The sequence below is a fragment of the Neomonachus schauinslandi genome, chromosome 5 (genome assembly GCF_002201575.2).
Source record: "Neomonachus schauinslandi chromosome 5, ASM220157v2, whole genome shotgun sequence".
Lineage (NCBI taxonomy): Eukaryota > Metazoa > Chordata > Mammalia > Carnivora > Phocidae > Neomonachus > Neomonachus schauinslandi.
In genome coordinates this window covers 30352607-30369413 of record NC_058407.1, presented here as the reverse complement: position 1 = coordinate 30369413, position 16807 = coordinate 30352607, and the positions used below count along the sequence as shown (strand labels likewise).

The following is a 16807-nucleotide window of genomic DNA, read 5'->3' as shown; positions in this document are numbered from 1 at the left end:
GGAGCCCAACACAGGGCTCGATCCCAGTACCCTGGGATCATGACCTGAGCCAAAGGCAGATGCTTAACCGACTGAGCCACCCAGGTGCCCCTGCAATTGATTCCTTAATTCACTGAAGGTTTACAGGGTCCCTAACACTCAATATGTATGCTAAGGGGACCAGGAAAAGATGGTATTACAGGATGATCATGGTGATACAACAATTAATGGGGTGAGGGGAGGTCAGAGGGATAAGAATAAGAAGCTTAACTGAGAAGGAGACACAGGGCGGGGCTTGAGCCTTCACATATTTTGTCAGAAAAGGAAAAGAACATCTTAACCAGAGTGGATGCTCAAAAATTATAAAATTAGAGTCGATGGCTACATGCCCACATTAAAGCAATGCTTGCTGTTCTCATGTGAGGCCCAGTGAAGAGAAGTGAGAGAGCAGAATGAACAAGTGGTTCATAGGACAAGGACAACCCAACCTCTGGGCAAGATGGCATTTCAGAGACCTATTAATTATGAAATACCAGAAGCAGAGATGTCCCAGGTAACATTGTGTGGCTCAGGGTACACTCTATTTCTCCCAAATTCTTCGTCCCTACTTCCTTAACCTGATCCTACCAAACTCTCAAACCATGATAATAAAAGGTATTTGACTATCAATATCAACGTTGTATAGTGTCAACGTGGGATTTGCTTTCATACATTTCTACGGAGCCACACCTTATATAAACATTACCACATAAAAGCTTGTGGCATTCATCATCTGAATGGTCTATTTTGAGATAAAATGTCAAAGGCAGGAAGTTTAGAGAAAAGGTTAACTAGTAAATCGACTCATTTAAAAAACTATTTATATTCTATAACAATAATTCACCGTTTCAAGAAATCCTCATTAGGACAAAAGAAAAAACAAAGTCAGTGCTCACCTAAGCCAGTGCTGAGTCTCTGCAGGTAACAAGGAACATACTAATGGAGAACATGTTTGCTTTCCATAATGCCCAAAAGTTACTGTGTCACCCGAAGTAGCAATAACTGTAGTCAACCCAAGATCTCTCACTCCTTGATTTACCCCAAACTGAAGTTATTTAGAGGTTTGTTCTGTCAAGAATACTATATCCTAGAAAGAAATGGTATTGCCTCCAATTTTCAAGTTTGTTGTTGAATTATCTTATCTTTTCTATTGGTAATATATGTACATGATATTGGTATTTACCAAAATCTCCTTCCAGACCTTGGCCACCCAGTTCCCCTTCCTAGAGGCAACCAATGTCAGCCACTGCCTGAATACCCTCCTATACGCTTAAACAAATACATGTCTATTCACAGGTCTTTTTTATACAAATGGTAAAATGTTATTCCTGCCATTCTGCATTTTGCTCCTGCATCTTCTTCTCCACTAGCCCACTTAGGATAATATATTGGAGGTCATGTTTTTTTCAGCACATAGAACTGTCTTATTCTTTTCCTCCCTAGTTTTGATAAAACTTTATTTTGATAATTTCAAGCTTACAGAACAGTTACAAAGGTAGTACAAGAAACTCCCTTATATCTTCTACCTTAGATTTTTGTCTTTGTTGACATTCTATTTGCTTTATATTCTCTCTCCAAACACTCTTACATATGCATATTTTGTCTTAACTACTTGAAAGAAAGTTAGAAATATAATGTCTCTTTACTATCAAATACTTCAGTACACATTTCCTAAGAACAAGGATATTCCATTGACATAAATCATAGTATAGTTAACAAAGTCAGGAAATTAAATGCTATTTAATATATTCTTAATACTTATCCACAATCTATATATATAGGCCTTGTCAATTATAGCTATTTTCCCCAGTCCATGGTATAATCCAAGGATATGTACTGCATTAAGTGCCAAATGTCTTTGGTTTCCTATAAACTGGGAAGATTTCCTAAGTCACTTTTTCTCTTTATTGACCGTGATATTCTTAAAGACTACAGATCTGTTATTTTTGTGGGATGTTCATCAATTTTTTTCCTGATGCTCCTCAGGATTAGATTCAGGATATCTATTTTTGATAGGAGATCCACAAGTTTTTTTATACCATTTTCATATTAGGGTGTATGTGATGTCTGTCTGTCCCAGACACTTCGTTTAGGTGGTTTTTGCCTGGTAAATTTAGTATTGTTCCCTTCTGTAATCAGTAAGTTGTTTGTGGGGAGATACTTTAGGACTATATAAATACCCTATTCCTCAATAAACTATCACAACTAATTTTAGCATCCTTAATGCTTTTCTAACCCATCATTCTTTCCATAATTTACTAATTAATTATAAATTATATTAATTAATAATTTAACTAATGAACTAATATATAATTTGTTAATTTATTATTGCAAGGAAGAACTTCCCCTTTTCCTCTATTTCTCTATTTATTCATTAGCTTATTTTATCAATATGGACTCAGATTATAATCGATAGCTATCATTATTTATTTTGACTCTCATGCTATTCCAAATCTGGCTAGGGAGAGACCCTTAAACTGGCCTCTGTGAACTTCTCTAATATGTGTCCATCATTCTTGGAGTACTCCCTTCCAGAATCACTTCTAGAACTCTGATCTCCGCCGCCTCCCCTCAGCTAGGATGTCACTGCTTTGGCTCTACCTGACCGTGGGCTCACCTTGTGTGTTTCCCTCCTTGCAGGGGTCATCACAGCTTTGCACTCCCTGTTGTTTAATGCCTGAATACAGTTGCCTCATATATTTTGTCTCATTTTACAGTTGTTTTCAGGCAGGTGGGCAATTTTGGTTACCAATTACCCTGTCCTGACTGGAGATGGAAGGATGCCTTCTTCTTTCTAAAAGCCACATAGTATTCTATTGTGTAGCTACACCTTAATTTATTTAACCAGCCTACCCTGTTTAGGTTGTGTACAGTCTTGCCCTTTCACAAATGATGCCATACTGTACATGTGTCATTTATGATGTGTGCAAGTACATCACTGGGATCAATTCCTTAAAGAATTATGAATGGGTCAAAGAGTACATGTTTTTAAACTTACAAAAAGGTCTGTGATCACAATATAGTATCTTTCACAACTTTATACATTTGGATTATATCCCTCTTGGGCTTTTCCATCCCATATTCAAGAGAGTCCCAATAATTCAGGTCACCTTCATATAGAAATTCTTGAATCTTTCAACTATTTCAGAGGTCCTTCTAGATATTTTGGACGCTGATTATGTCCCACTTGTACTTTACTACCAGAAGTAAACTCAGATTTCTAGTTTGAGGGCACCATGATTTTGTACTTCCTGTTGCATTTCCAGGTTCATGCTTGTCTTTGGATCACAAAAGAAACTCCAGGCTGCCTTCTTCAAGGAAAAATAAACAAGGACATCTTCTAAGGAAATCTATAAGAAGGAGTTTTCTATAACTATTTTTAAGAAAAGAAAAAAAAAAAAAAAATTCCCAAGCATACACATCTATAAACTTAGATAAAAGAGAGAAGGCTGCCCAATAAAAAGATAATATTCTAATCTTCACTAGATAAACTTTAATACCTATCTAATACTTTCAGAATTAGTTTGTGATCTCCAAGCACTGTGTAATAATATAAATAAATGATGGCACTAACTGAACATTCCTCTGCCCTGAATGAGGGACTATTTAATCATGTCTTCCTTCTTGCTGACACTAAGTAATTATCTTACTAGTGTAAACATAGTCTAAAAGGAGCTGTGGATGCTTTAAAAATAATCTTTAGTAATGACAATCTGGGGAAACTTAATTTAACTTATTCAAATTCCATATCTCTATGAGGATGGACAATTATAACAACATGCACAGTTACTGAGTTGTTACTATGGGCCAAGCACTTTTAAAGACTTCATAAGCATTATTTTATTTAATCCTCACAACGAGGCAGGTAAATATAATTAACCTTCTTGTACAGATGAGGAAAGAAATAAAGCTTAGCAAGGTTAGGTAATTTGCCCAAGGTCACAGAGGCAGAAAGTAATGGAGTCCATTTTTAACCCAATTCTATCAGACTCCAAAGCCTGAGCATTTAACCAATAACCCAGTGCTTTGAGAAGCACCGGGAATTTATGGACTATCTCCATTAGAATTACTGGGAACCTTGTTTAAAATGTGTAATTCCAGGAGCACCTGGGTGACTCAGTCAGTAAGCGTCCAACTCTTGGTTTTGGCTCAGGTCATGATCTCAGGGTTGTGAGATGGAGCCCAAAGTGGGCTCTGTGCTCAGTGCAGTCTACTTGAGGTTCCCTCTATCTCTCGTGTGCGCTCTCCCTCTCTTTAAAATAAATAAATAAATATTTTTTTAAATGTGTATTTCCAGCAAATTAAGCATTCTTTGGGGTGAGACCAAGGAAGTCTGATGTACATCAAACCTAGAGAAATATGGCACTCTGCTACTGTCTCTCAGTGCATATACTAGATCACTTTAGCACTAAGGAGTAATTTTTTGAACTAGAACAGTAGGAGAAACTTTAACAAAGCTACTACACAGGTTGCCATCAAGAACCATAATAGAAAAAGAATTTCTGGCAAACTTTTACTATGGTTTCACCATGAGGAAAACAACTTAAAAATTCCAAATTTCATTCTGCTCCTACTAGAAAGAAAGAAAGAAAGAAAGAAAGAAAGAAAGAAAGAAAGAAAGAAAGAAAGAAAGAAACTTGTTCTTTATCATCATTTATTCTACAAACAGCCCAAAGGCTAAATAGGGATTGAGTCAATGACAGGATAACCTTGAAGGAAAAAAAGGGGGGGAAGTGACAACTTCAATGTTAAAATTATATAAATTTAAATCAAAACCTCTAAAATGCAGCTCAGATTCTACAAACCACATGACAGTACTTTTAAACTCTCCTGATGTTTAAATAAACTTGAGTGCTGCCCTCTGAGAAGGTAGCCTAATGGAAAAAATGTGGCTCCAGAATCAGACGGCAAACCAGGCCCAGCCAGGCTATAGAGCTTCAGCAAAGTCACCGAACCATCAAAAGGGATGGAAACACTTCACCGGTTACTGTTTCTTCCCATTCCCCTGTCCTCTGATCCTTCACAACCCACCCTGTGAAACCCAAGAGCCCACCACCTTCTAAAAGGTTATCAAGTATAAATCTGCCACACTTTATGCTCTATTTCCTCCAGTCATGACCAGACCAGAAGTTGAAGCCTTGAGCCCCTCTGGTCATCAATCACATGTACTCACTCCCATAATGCTCTAAATGTCCCCTTAGCTGACCCTAACACCTGTGCCTTCTCTCCTTTCCAAAAGTTACCACTCAGCCAGAGGAACACCCACTAGATGATCTCCCTTATACCTACCTCCTCCTCCCTGAAAGTCCCTTCTTCTCAACCACTTATGTTTGATTTTGCTTGGGAACCCCAAGTTTCCTGAAACCCTTTCAAGTGACAATCATTTTCTCTTTCCCATTTCACCTACCCCAGGTCACAGTTTTCCTCTCCAACTCCTGATATTATTAGTTCATTCAAAAGATATCTCACCCCTACAACACGTAAGGCATTGTGGCAAGGGCAGGGAAAGTCCTAAGTAACAAAATAGGCAAAATCTCTAAATGGGGAGCTTACTTACATTCAGATGAAGAGGAGGAAAACAAGTCAACAACAGGCAAACATATCATTTTCAATTGTGCTAACAGACATGAAAGATAAGTCAGGGAGTCATAATAAGAATTCTGTGTGAGGGTAGAATACTTAATTCAGATGGAGTTATCAGTAGCATTTTAAGTAGAGGCATCAAGGACAAGAAGGAGCCAGCCAAGCAGAGTGAAAACTGAAGAGCCTTTCAGACCAAGGGAATAACCAAGACTCTCCAAAGCCCTCTAGTTCCACGCTTCCTCAGCGACTCATTCAGAGGCCACATCCTGCATCTTGTCATCAGCAGAACCTGAACACTTCCCAGATCATGAATCAAAAGCCATCATCCTCTGACAACCTGCAGAGGCTCTCTTCATTTCTCCCTCCAAATTCTAATCTTCATTTCTCTCCTTATCCAATTGATAATCCCTCTCTTCCACATATATTCAACCCCTTAACCCTCCCTCCTTCCTTTAAATTTCCTCAGCCAAGTCCCAATCACTCTGCCTTTTCTGGGACTATATCTGTACCAGTGAAAAGGGCTAGACACACCCCCAAACAGATTGGAAACACTGTAAATTCAGAACCACTAATTTCACAAGGATCTTCCATACTGTCCAGCAGTGCTTAATTCTGCAATAGTCCCCTCCCCACTCTCCTAATGACGCGGAGCCTGATGTGCGGCTCGATCTCATGACCCTGAGAGCATGACCTGAGCCAAAATCAAGAGTCAGACACTTGATCGACTGAGCTACCCAGCTGCCTCTGCTAATGACTGTAATATCTTCTCCTCTCAGTTCAACATTTCTACCCCACCCTGGACCTTGGCTTTCATGATACCCTACTTTCATGGTTTTTCTCCTATCTTTCTGATTATCCCTTCTTAGATTCTTTTGCCATTTCTTCTTCTGGTCTAGAGGTTGGAGATCTTTAGGACTCAGTCTTGGGCCATTTGCCCTCATTGTTCTATATTCTTCCCAGGTGACCTCAAATATTCCCATGACTTCGCTAAAATCAAAAACAAATGGAGACCAGCCTTGAAAATTCCCTGAGCACACAAAACCTATTTAGTCATACAAAGATTAATTTAGTTTATTTTGTAAAACTAACTTGACCTGGGTCATTTCTTGCTTATGTCCCTGGAAATCATAAGAAAACTTGAATTGTTTCCCAAGGTAACTGCTGACCAACACCCTATCATTTAAGACAATTCTAATATTACAAGCAATCAGTGTGAAGAATAAAGTCATTGCTTTCTTACAGTAAAAGCTGCTTTATAACATATCTCTGAGCCTCATTCCATGTTTTGAGTTACTCCCAGTTTGCAAACTGTCTTTATGGCATGCACACAATAAACTTTTACTATTTCAGGGACTGCTTGGTGTTACTTCTGTTATTTCTGAATTTTTGACAACTTTAAATACCATCTTTATGCTAAGAACCACATTTCTCTCTTTCCCAGATCACCATGTTAGTTTGAAGACCACCATCATCTCCTGCTGTTATTACTAATATAGCTTCTAATTGATTTCTCTACTAATAGTTCAGTCTCCACATAGTAGCCACAATGATCTTTTTGAGGTATAAATCATATCATGCCATTCCCTTACTTAAAACCCCTCAACAACTTTTCATTCACAACTCTCAGAACAAAATCCTAAAACATGGCCTCTGTCTTAGTTTTCTGTGGCTGCCATAACAAATTGCCACAAACGTAGAGGCTTAAAACAAAGGAAATTTTCTTGTATAGTTCTGAAGGCCAGAAGTACAAAATCAAGGTGTTGGCAGGAATCTCTCTGAAGTTCTAAAGTGGATTCCATTCCTTGCCTCTTCCAATGTCTGAGGCCCCCAGAAGCTCTTTGGTTCATGGCTGCATGACTCCAATCCCTGCCTCTGGCTTCACATGGCCTTCTCCTCTTATTTCTTCTGTGTCTCTCATAAGAACACTTGTCATAGGATTCAAGGCTCACCAAGATAATCCAGGATGATCTCTTTTAGAGATCCTTAACTTAATTACATCTGGAAAGAACTTTTTTTTTTTCCAAATAAGGTTACATTTACAGGTTTCAGGGACATGTTTGAAGTGCCACCATTTGACCCACTCTAGCCTCCAAGACCTTACCTAAACTGCCTCTGCCTTCCCCTGCAAACTCATTTCCCAAAGCTCTCTCTCTTCATTTACAGGCTCTAGCCCTTCTGGTCTTCTTTTTTTTTAAGTAAATTTTTTTTAAGTTTCTCTGTATATGTATGTATGTATGTATGTACGTATGTAAGTATGTATGTAATCTCTACACCCAATGCCAGACTTGAACTCACAACCCTGAGATCAAGAGTCATATGCTCTTCCAAATGAGCCAGCCAGGCACCTCTGGCCTTCTTCTATTTCCTTGATCAAGGACAAGTTCTTTCCCACCCTTGGTTTTTGCATACGCTATTCTCTCTCCAGTCTTTGCCTAGCTAACTCCTCCTTCAGGTCTTGAGTTAAATCTAACTTCTACAGAGGAGTGTCTCTTAACCCCATAAACTTACGTTGCCACTGTTCTTCCTCAAAGCACTCTTCCTTTTCTTCATACCATGCACTTCTTTTCCTGTTTCAGGTTGTACTTGCACATGATTTATGTATTTCCTAGTTAAAATCTGTCTCTATCATTGGACTGTGAATTCTTCATACCCCCTGAAAAAGCATACACACGTGTTTTGTTCACCTCTGTATGTATACCCAGAGCATAAGCCAGCATCTGGCACACAGTAGCATTAACTAAATAAAGGAGCACTAAATAGAGTACCTCCCATTTCCCTCTTTGAACAAGATTAGATACATGCAAATAAGAGGGTTAGAATAGTGACCAGACAGCCAAGGACACCCCTGGCCTGCAGTAGACAACTCTCCCAGGCCAGCCTGAGAAAATGATTGAGCTTGGCACAAAGGAAAAGTAGTGTCTGATTAACAGCAAGTTGTAAGGACCTGTCTACTCTTCAGTTCTGCCATGGACAACTATTCAATTCAGGAACTCATTTCACCTTTTATAATAATCCCTACTTCCTGTTCAAAAAAATTGATTGAGGTTTCTCTGAAATCTTAGGAAAAAATTCCAATACAAACTGATTTCTACTCACAGCCTAATTCACATATATATCTAGCTTTCTTAATTCTGCTGAATTACAAAATGACTCAAGTATTAATAAATCCTGCTGGCCTGTTTTAAAGTCTAATAGGCACAGAGGGACATAAAAATCTTTTCTGGGATACATGAAATTCTCCAGCCTCTTCTTTTCCCCTAAAGTTTTCTTTATTTAAAAAATAATTGAGATGTAATTCAAATACCATAAATTCACCCTTTTATAGTGTATAATTCAGTGTTTTACCCAAAGTTGTACAACCATTGTCACTATGTAATTCCAGAACATTCTCATCACACCCCTGCCCGCAAAAAAAAAAAAAAAAACCACCATCCCCATTAGCAATCATTCTGTACTCCTCCCCCCCCACCAACCCCTGGCAAACCCTATGTACTGTCTCTATGATTTTCCCAGTCTTTTTTCACTTTCATGAAATTGAAACAGAGATAAAATGATTTGCACAGGGTTGCCATCACTTAGTAAGACAGCAAGATTATAACATACATATTTATAGTAACACTTTAAACTCTATGTAAAAAAAAAAAACCAAAAGGTCAGTAAAAATATGTTTATCTCAACTATACATATCCTAAATGTGGCTATAAGACATCTGATGTCTTAGAATAGTGAATCCCCACTATTCACTTAGAATAGTGATTCCCAGGCAGTGTCTCAGGCTGGGGAGAGGCAGGGGTGTAGGGCATTAGGCAGAATCACTAAGGAGGAAGAGAGATATGATTGGTGGACAGGAAATGTACTTAGGATGGGGTGATGCAGAGAGAAGGTTAAGGGAAATGTGAGGCTATGTGGTTTACAGAATAGACATATTTCTTTTTAGCCTAGCGTTTTGAAATTGGTGTTAAGGTGCCCAGACGCTCACCTGCTTCCTTTTATAGTGCCCCCAATGGGTCCCAGAACTCCAGGATCATTTCCTGTTTGTTTACAAGTAGTTAACGCATGTATTAATAGTGCTAACACCGCTTCAGAATGCTTGTTGGTTAATGACACCTTGCAAAATAATGCAGGAACTTTGACTTTTTAATATTCTGTCTGTATTTCAAACAAGCAAAATAATTACAAGCTTAACTCACCTCTGTTACCATCAACAAATGTGTACACAGAAACAATGATCCTATAGACTAAAATTATTAGAATCCATTTGCAAAAATAATTAGCCACACATTTTATTTTATATCTTAATCAATATTGCAAAAACCATTAACAAAAGGAAAAACAGGATGGAAACTGCTCATCACAAAGGAAAAAAATTCATTGTTCAAAAGATTAATCTGAACCTCAACATTCTTTGTGCTCATTTAAAAATATTATTAAAACAGCAATTTAAAGGGACAAACAAGTCAAAACTAAATATTTTATTAATTAAAATTGAGATCCTAAAACCACTAAGACTCTACAACTTAAAAATAACCTCTTGTATTCAACCTAGAAAAGTTTTATTTGCCAACATACAATGAATATGCAGGAGCCTACCCCTGGGGGAGTAAACAGATTTTCTTATACAAACAAGTTATTCTGAGTTACAGAGATCCTGCAGATGACTAGGTTATCAATTTTTTAAAAGACGACTGCTAGAAATGCCTATTTAGACAATCTACTCAAAGAACTGGACACTAAATGACAGTGACCATTTAAAATGGAAACCTCTTGTCTACCAAATATTTTACTGAAACTGTTACTAGTATGTAAAGTAACTTAAAAGGTCAACTCTTCATGGTCTACAGCAGAAGAGAGCTTTGGTACCAATAAATTGGAATTAGGGAATCAAAATAAATTTTGTTTGTAATTTTACAGTATGTTTTTGAAATTAAATTGGAAATGCCTAAAGATGAAAATATGAAAGTCTCATTCTTCTGTTACATACACTGTCAGGAGGAATGAACAACTGGACACTTTCAAGTTATTGGTATAAATAAAGCACTATCCCAAAATTCCTTCCAAAAAGATTAATGGGTCACAGCCTGAAGTTTAGGCAATAGGTAAACAATTAAGTACTCTGCTTTTCAGTACCCCCCCCCTTCACCTTTTGACAAGAGCAGCAAGATACTGGAATAAAAGTAATTCCAATAAGTACTTCCAGAATACATCAATTTTAGTTTTTCCATTTGATAGGGAGGTAACAAGAACAAAAAAAAAAAAAGAGAGAGAGAAAGGATAATTTAAATTAAAAAGTAGACGGGGCAAGAGGAGAGGGTGGGTTTAGAACAACTGCTATCAAACAACCATTTTTGCAAAATTCAGAGTATTCTTATAAATCCTTCTTAAATTACACCCATGGCCATGTACATTGCACATGAAATTTGGACAATTCTTTGATAAACTTTAAGGTTGGTAATTAATGAAAGTTATTAACACATTTTCATTTTAAGAAGCAAAAGAGAAATAAAATATTCAAGATACATAGCACTTTTACTTTTTAAAATGGTTATCCTAAAAGCTTTCCTTAAATTCACATTCTGCAAAGTTCCTTCTGTCCCATCATCATGTACGCACTGAAAACAACTTTACTTATGAGTACTGTCATCTAATTCTCTATGGAGTACGCATTTTTCATAAATCTAGACCAAAGTGAGATTTAATTCTAAATTCAGCCTATGATTTCTGGATATAGCATTGAAATAAAACTAGTAAACATACTTTTTTCTTAAAAAAAAAAGTATGCTTTTACTCAGATAATTAGTTTTGGTAAATATTTATATTCTTAGCCCAAAAGATTACTTTTAGAGTTTGAAGAGTAAAGCTAAAAACAAAAATTGGTTCAATAATTGTCAAAATAAAATGAATACAAACATTGACCACAACAATTTTCCACTCAATCCAAACTAAACCACTTCAGTTGGGCTCAGCTCACTTAATTATTTTTTAGGGATTTATTTATTTATTTATTTATTTGAGAAAGAGAGAGAAAGAGTGGAGGGAGGGGCAGAGGGAGAATCTCAAGCAGACTCCCCACTTAGTGCAGAGGCCAATGTGGGGCTCGATCCCATGACCCCCGAGATCATGACCTGAGCTGAAACCAAGAGTCGGACACTTAACCGACTGAGCCCCCCAGGTGACCCTCACTTAATTTATTTATTTTTTATTTTTTTTATTTTTTTTTTTAATTTTTTTTTTAAAGATTTTATTTATTTATTTGAGAGAGAGAATGAGAGACAGAGAGCACGAGAGGGAGGAGGGTCAGAGGGAGGAGCAGACTCCCCGCCGAGCAGGGAGCCCGATGCGGGACTCGATCCTGGGACTCCAGGACCATGACCTGAGCCAAAGGCAGTCGCTTAACCAACTGAGCCACCCAGGTGCCCCGACCCTCACTTAATTTAAAACTGTCCCTCTTTTCCAGCTTCATAACTGAACTGAATGTTGTTCAACCACATTATCTGTGTTAAAAGTGAAGACATAAAAAGTATTATAAAGACTGCAAGAGTGATTGTAATGTGTGATCAAAACATTTCAGAGCTGGAAGGAATCTTTGAGATCTAATCCAGCACCCATATTTACAGATGAGAAAACTGAGGCCCAAACAGTCTGTTGGTCAAAGGACAGGACCAAAATCACATTCCATGGCTGAGCCTTTCATTCATTCATCATCCATCCATCCATCCATCCATCCATCCATTCACCCACTTAATGAAAGCTGCCTAAGTACCAGGCTGATGCTAGGTGCTGAAAACAGGCTGCAAGGTGGCATTCACCAGTGCCCAGACAGTCTTTTTCCTTGTTTTAAGATAAATCCTTAAACGTCCTAATCAGGAAGACTCCTACAAGAATCCCACAGCCTTTGTAGCATGCTGCCCACCTTCAGTTTCACACATTTCAGTAAACGCAGTTGGGTTTAACTTCAGAGAGCCAACAACTATGTTTACTTTAAACGATTAAGCATTAACAAAGGGAAGCACAGTATTGTGAATGAGTCCCTCTCCAGTACATTCATAACTTAAGGAAGTGCAATCAGAAAATGCCCCCCACACACAAAAAAAGAGTTCACAGAGAGGACAGCTTACAAAATCAGAGCAATATGAGGTATCAATACAAATCAGTGAAGTCTAATAGCTCAAGTTCACCAAGTATGGAATGTAAATATCTCCCCATTTCATCAGACGTGGGTATGCTTTTCTGAGATGTCTCCATGTTAAAAAGACCTCCAAATTCATATTCAAACTAATGACCTCTTCCAATGAAACATACATCTAAACCAGGCCTTTTCCCTTCAAATCAACTTTCTTTGATTTCTAGCTGATTAAAGGAAAATCAAAATTAAAAAAAAAAAACACCTAAAATTTAATGTGCTGGCTAAAAGAAATTCAAATCCTATATACAATCAAAACAGCAATAGCTCCAACCGCACATTTATGAGTTCTGTTTTTAAAGGGATGGGTAGTGAACTTACCCATCAACATAACTCATCCCTCATTCTGCTTGGACTTTTACATTCTGTAATACTAAGTCTGGCACTTAAACATTTTGTGTATCTCAATTCACAGTCAACTTCTTTAAGGAGAAGAAACCATATTGACAAAGCTCTTAAATAAGACAACCCATCAGTAAGGCACTTTGAGAGATTAAACAGCAGCTCCCTATGCACCCACTTTCAGTGTTCTACACCAAAATGGAACACAGCTTTCACAGAGCTCTCGCAGACGACCAGTGGGTGATTTCTGATAAAATAAAATCTTCACTGACGTTCTTTACCGGCTCTTTGACTTTCTTGGAACTCTTGTCAGCTCAGGAAGAAAGTGCCGTTGTGCTCTTCTATTTCTCAAACTTCCAGATTTGATTTTTATCTAGAGCATCACAAGTTCTCATTTGAACATCAGGTCGACCCTCAGGTGTCCGGAAAGCACTAAGACACAGCCCCGAGTGTGGATGAAAAATGGTTCCATCTTCCTTAAAATGCCAAATAATGTTTGCTGGAATAGGGAACCCATCTTTTGGACAATTTTGCATTCCTACATAATTTTTTTGCTCAGGAACCTCTGCACATAATTCTGTCACAGAGTTAAACCTTATTTCTTTGCTTGAGGTATATTCAAAGAATTGATTGCCTCCTTGACCATGGCATCCAAACAAGGAAAGGTTAGCACCTGTGGGGTTGTTGTCAGGAGAATTATAATCTAAACATTCAGAAGAGATTCCCATACTGCGAACAGCTCCATGCCAACCTGGCCTATCCTCTGGAACGTGTAAATTAGAAAACACATTTTTCAAATACCAGTCAAAACTCTGGCACTTCAGCCGTTCTCGTAGTAATTTTCTTTCAGAAATATCACCATAAGCTTCTTTCCTTGCTGGAGGGTTTCGATTGTAGAAATGCTCTTTGTACTCGTCCATCCACACTTCCGCTGCCCGAGCAGTATTCTGTAGGAAATTGGGTCTAGCATATGGCGCCCGCTTGGGGAATACATGGCCCACATGGGAACACGGGTGGATCTCCAATTTACCACCACACTGCCACACCCTAAAAGACAGCTCAAGGTTTTCACCTCCCCACACTTCCATTCCAGTGTCATATGTTCCAAGGTACTGAAAATATTTCTTGCTGACAGCAAACAGTCCTCCAGCCATGGTGGGTGATCTGATTGGGTCAATTCTCGATTTCCGTCTGTCCCTTTCATGTTTGGGGACAGAATGCCACTGGAAGGTTAAGCGCCAGTCAAATCCACCAATCATGGGCTCCCCGGTCTGCATATAGAATTCAAAAGTATTCCAATCAATGGTGTCTATAACAGGACAAACAATTGCCGTCTCATCGTTACCAATTCTTTCCAAAAGTGGTTCTAACCAACCAGAATTACACTCACAGTGACAATCCAGGAAAGTGAGGACATCCCCAGTGGCAAAAGTGGCCCCAATCAGGCGGGCTCTAACCAGCCCTTCCCGCTTATTTGTTCTAATCAAGCGCACTCTATTAAGAGTGCTGATGTAAGTTTCAAGCTGTGTCTTCAAATAAACTCTGTCACTCAAGTCATCCACTAAGATGATTTCCTTCAAAAGGACCGCAGGAGAAGTTTCTAAAACACTGTGGATGGTGCGGAGCAAAGTCGACCAGGCTTCATTATAGAAAGCAATGATAACAGAGGTGGTGGGAAGTCTCCTATAATTAAACTTCTTGGATTTACATTCATACATTCTCTTATCTTCTATGTGGCGATGCAGGGAAATCCTGTCACTGAGATAAATATTAATGGCATATCTCTCAATAAGTTCCTCTTGCTGCTTCAATTCACCCTCGCTGAGCTGGAGTTTGCTGGCTTTTCCCCACTCCCCAAGTGCATGGGAGTCGGCTGGGGGCTTCTTGTAGAGCGGACGAGACAAATCCTCTGCCTTTTCCCAGGGGTCTGAAAGCTGTTTTGGCCCCCGCTCCCTGGCAAGGTCGGCTGCTGGAGAGGCATGCAAAGTGGAGACCGAGAGTTCCACTAAGATATAGGCCACTGTTAAAAGCGCCAGCAACAGGCAGCTTTTGCCTGCCCAGGTCCACCTCACGGCCATCCGGATCCTCATGGCCAGGGCGCAAACGCGGCCACCAGAGTCACCACGCAGGAGAAGGGCTGCGGACCCGCAGATTTGAGTTCCCGGCTCAGGTAGGAGCGAACTTCCGAGCGGGTCCCTTCTTTGACGCAGACGCTCGGCTCCTTTCCAGCCACGGGGGCTTCCAGGGGTGACCTGAGACCCCTCAGTCCTTGGCCTCCGGCACAGCCCCAACTCCTCTCTCCCCGCTTCCTCCTGCTCTTCTCACAACTTTTCACAAACTCTCTCGCCAGCACCCCACCCTCCCTGGGCCGAGGACAAACCCCTCCCCTTCCCACTCACTCCTCCTGGTGGTTAGTTAGCGAAAGTCGTCGGCCAGGCCCAGGCCTGTAGGCGACTCTGCGGGGCTGGGATGGGGGCGCCGGGACCGACACGACCAAGGTGCCCGAGTCTCCCGCCGCTCTCAACCTCCACCCAGGTCCTCAGTGGTTCTCCCGCGGCCCCGTGTGGAGAGGAGGCAAGGTTTCCGACCTCATCACAAAAAGAGAGAATAACACTTACCAAGTTGTTTGCCGTTGGGACTAAAGTCCACGGAGGTGATCGCAGCTTTGTGGCCCTTAAAATACCGCTCCAGAGCGGGGTCCTCCTGGGAAGGAAAGTTGTCAAGTGTCGCAAGCAGGTGCAGACCTTGGACGCGGGAGTTCCGGGATCAGCACGGTCTCCTCCCCCGGAGCCGGGCCTGGGAACCGCCACACTGGCGGCGAGCCTGCGGGGCAGGGGCGCCCTGCGCGAGCACACGCTCGGACCCCTGCCGGGGGATGCCACGCGCCGGCTTCCCGCGCAGAACCCGCAAAACCCGCCATGGGCGCTTCCCAGAATCAGGCGCGCCCGCGGGGCCCCCTGGGCAACTTATTTGAATGCACGTTCCCAGGCCCCGGCCGCTGGCTCGGAGTCACAGGTGCGAGGCGGGGCCCCGGCTTCGGTACTTTTTAAAAAACCTGCCAGGTGATTCTGACGAAGGCGCTCCACGCAAACCCTCAGAGAATTCTGGGGGCCATAGGGCTGCCCCGGCTCGGTCCGGGGCTCCGGGACGCGGGGAGAAGCGCCCGGGATCTGGCCAGAAGTCGGCCCCAGTAGCAGAGAGTGAGACGTGGACGCCCCGGGGCGAGGGGCGAGGGGCTAGGGGCTAGCGGCTCAGGACCCGGCTGCGGACACCGGCCTCCATCTCCCGCCAGGTGCGAGCGCGGCCCCGACCTGGCTCCGCAGCCCTTGGCACCAGCTCCGGGGAGGCGCCCCCCAGCCCCTCCTTACCAGGGCGGAGGCCATGGGAGGCGCGGTTGGCGCCGGGCTCCAGCCGGCGGGGGGAACCGGGGGAAGGGAGGGGACGGGGTAGGGGGGGGGACCGTGCGACGCCCGGAACCGTCTGCCCAGAGCGGCGGCGCCTCCCGGTCACTACAACAACGGCGGCCCAGTCAAACCCCGCGCTCCAGGCGTGGCCAGTCGAGCCCCGAGGCGTCGCCGGCGCCGGAGGGATCCGGGCCGCAGCCGGCAGGCAGGCGGGACGCCTGACCTGCCGGGTCAGGTGTGACCCGAAAGCCAACGTTTAGCTCTCCCCGCGGCTTGAAAC

The 16807-nt window shown here is 41.4% G+C and overlaps 2 protein-coding genes across 2 annotated transcripts in view; both read right to left on the bottom strand.

The window, feature by feature from the left end:
* Positions 1 to 16561, bottom strand: part of POC1B (POC1 centriolar protein B) — a 92897-nt gene extending 76336 nt beyond the window's left edge. Inside the window, exons 1-2 of the mRNA XM_044915362.1 lie at positions 16492 to 16561; positions 15742 to 15826 (exon numbers count right to left, since the gene is read on the bottom strand). Of these exons, the coding sequence (XP_044771297.1) occupies positions 15742 to 15826; positions 16492 to 16506 (100 nt within the window). The 5' untranslated portion in view covers positions 16507 to 16561. The remainder of the gene's footprint in view (positions 1 to 15741; positions 15827 to 16491) is intronic.
* Positions 13464 to 15248, bottom strand: LOC110577876 (polypeptide N-acetylgalactosaminyltransferase 4). Its single transcript, XM_021687320.1, has one exon. The coding sequence runs from the start codon at positions 15211 to 15213 to the stop codon at positions 13465 to 13467; it is 1749 nt and encodes a 582-aa protein (XP_021542995.1). The 5' UTR covers positions 15214 to 15248; the 3' UTR covers position 13464.
* Positions 16562 to 16807: the final 246 nt, after the last annotated feature.